This window comes from Hipposideros armiger, unplaced genomic scaffold (genome assembly GCF_001890085.2).
Source record: "Hipposideros armiger isolate ML-2016 unplaced genomic scaffold, ASM189008v1 scaffold_1015, whole genome shotgun sequence".
NCBI classification, from domain to species: Eukaryota; Metazoa; Chordata; class Mammalia; order Chiroptera; family Hipposideridae; genus Hipposideros; species Hipposideros armiger.
In genome coordinates, this window is record NW_017732365.1 from 265,279 (window position 1) to 267,094 (window position 1,816).

The 1,816-nt window shown below is 57.2% G+C and overlaps 1 protein-coding gene across 2 annotated transcripts in view; it reads left to right on the plus strand.

The window, feature by feature from the left end:
• Window positions 1-1,816, plus strand: part of PEBP4 (phosphatidylethanolamine binding protein 4) — a 194,397-nt gene that overhangs the window by 179,330 nt on the left and 13,251 nt on the right. For both annotated transcript variants that reach the window (XM_019631574.1, XM_019631573.1), the window contains exon 5: window positions 1,088-1,133. In XM_019631574.1, the coding sequence (XP_019487119.1) occupies window positions 1,088-1,133 (46 nt within the window). The remainder of the gene's footprint in view (window positions 1-1,087; window positions 1,134-1,816) is intronic.

Consider the following 1,816-nt stretch of genomic DNA (forward strand, 5'->3'; position numbering starts at 1 on the left):
TTTTCCAGAGAACTGAGATGAAATCTCATGCTTCTCCTCAACACCCATACCGCTCTACCCTGTTCCCTCACCACCACGCTAGCACCCCCATCCCCCACCACCCTGAGCACCCCCATTCCCCCACCACCACCTGGAGCACCTCTGCGAGGGGAGAAGCAGGGGCTGCCCCAGGAAGGGCCTGGTGGAAAGGGGGCCAGGGCACAGTTAGGTGTTGGCAGAATCAATGCAGAGCCACGCTAATCACCATCATTAAGGCTATAAAACCCCACTCCTAGGGGCCACAGGGCTAACTAGCATGGCCTGGGGCCCCAAGCTGTGGCACGGACTCAGGGGCCCAGCTCCAGTCCCTTTCATCTGAGCATCTTCCAGTCCTGCACAAACATTAATTAGCACCCGCCCCCGGGATCGCCTCATTATCCCCCAGACACCGAGCAGAGGGGAAAAGGGAAGGGAAGGAAGAGAAGGGGAGAAACTGAGGCCATCCCAGCAGCCAAAGAATCTTCCCCAGCAGGCGGGGCAGGGGGTAGGGGCTGAGTCCGGCGGAGGCCAGGGAAGGAGCTGCCTCAGAATCAGGCTTCCTCCTCCCTTTCCTGGCCCTTCCGGCTGTTCAGGTGGCCATCGATCGGCCTAATGTTCTGAGGGCCCCAAAGACAGCCTGAGCGGATGGGCTGCCTTAGCCATCCTCTGAGGATTGTCAGCCCCTGCCTCAGATCGGACCGGACCCCACAGGCTGAGAGTTGTGTCCTTTGCCTAGTCTGGGGGCGTGGATGGCAAAAGTGGGCCAGCCTCTCGGGAAGTGTCCCCTCAGGCCTCTCCAGAGTTCTGGGGTTCACCCCTTGCCACCAGGCCACTCTCAGCAATGTCTGTGTCTGTCCCTTCTCCCTGGATCCCGCCCGAGGCACCATTCCAAACCTCACTGCCCGTTCTGGCAGCATCTCCCAGGAGCCGCCGTGATTCTTGCTCCTCCCCCACCCCACTCCCTCAGAGAGAGTTAGAACTCAGCACAGCCCACCGGGACTGAAGGGTAACAGTGTGGCCTTCTGCTGCCCCAGCAGTGACCCACGCCCATTCCTGTCTCTTGTTTCAGGGCATTGACTTGAAGAAAGGGAAGATATGGGGCCAGGAGTTATCAGGTGAGTAAGACCCTGCAGCGCCTCCCAGCAAGAAGGATAACAACACAATTTCACGTTGATACTTCACAGATTGCAAAGCACTGATCCAAGAGTTTGCGCACGCTCTGATTTAATCTTCACAACTGCCATTTAAGGTTGCTGCCATCAATATCTCTATTTTAAAGAGAATGAAATAGAGGTGCAGACCCACCTGCCCTGTGTCACACAGCTAGTAAGGGATGGAGGCAGCATGAATGCAGGGCTCTGCCAGAGAGCACCCACATCCACTCTCCTGGCGGGAATGGACGGTGTCATTCGCTTCCCTCTGCCCACCTCTCTCCATTTCCACTCCCAGTTTCAGAATGTGGTTGTATGTGGCTGCATAGACCTCCCTCTTCTCTGATGCCCTCCTCTTCCCACCTCATCCTCTCCACCAGCACCACCTCCCTCCCAGATCCCAGCTGCAAGAACAGGCTCTCCACTCAACGTACAGGGGATGCTCAGGGGGTGAACTCACCTCTGGCACAAGGCTGAGCAAAATCACCAACCGAACCTCGTGGTTCCATAAATCACCGTGGCTTAGGCACCAGGTGGGCCTGGATTCAAACCCCAGCTGCACCACTTACTGTCCGCCTGGCTTCCTCTCTCAGTGCCTCAGTTTCCTCATCCCAAAAGTGGCGATACCCCTACCTTACCAAGTTTTG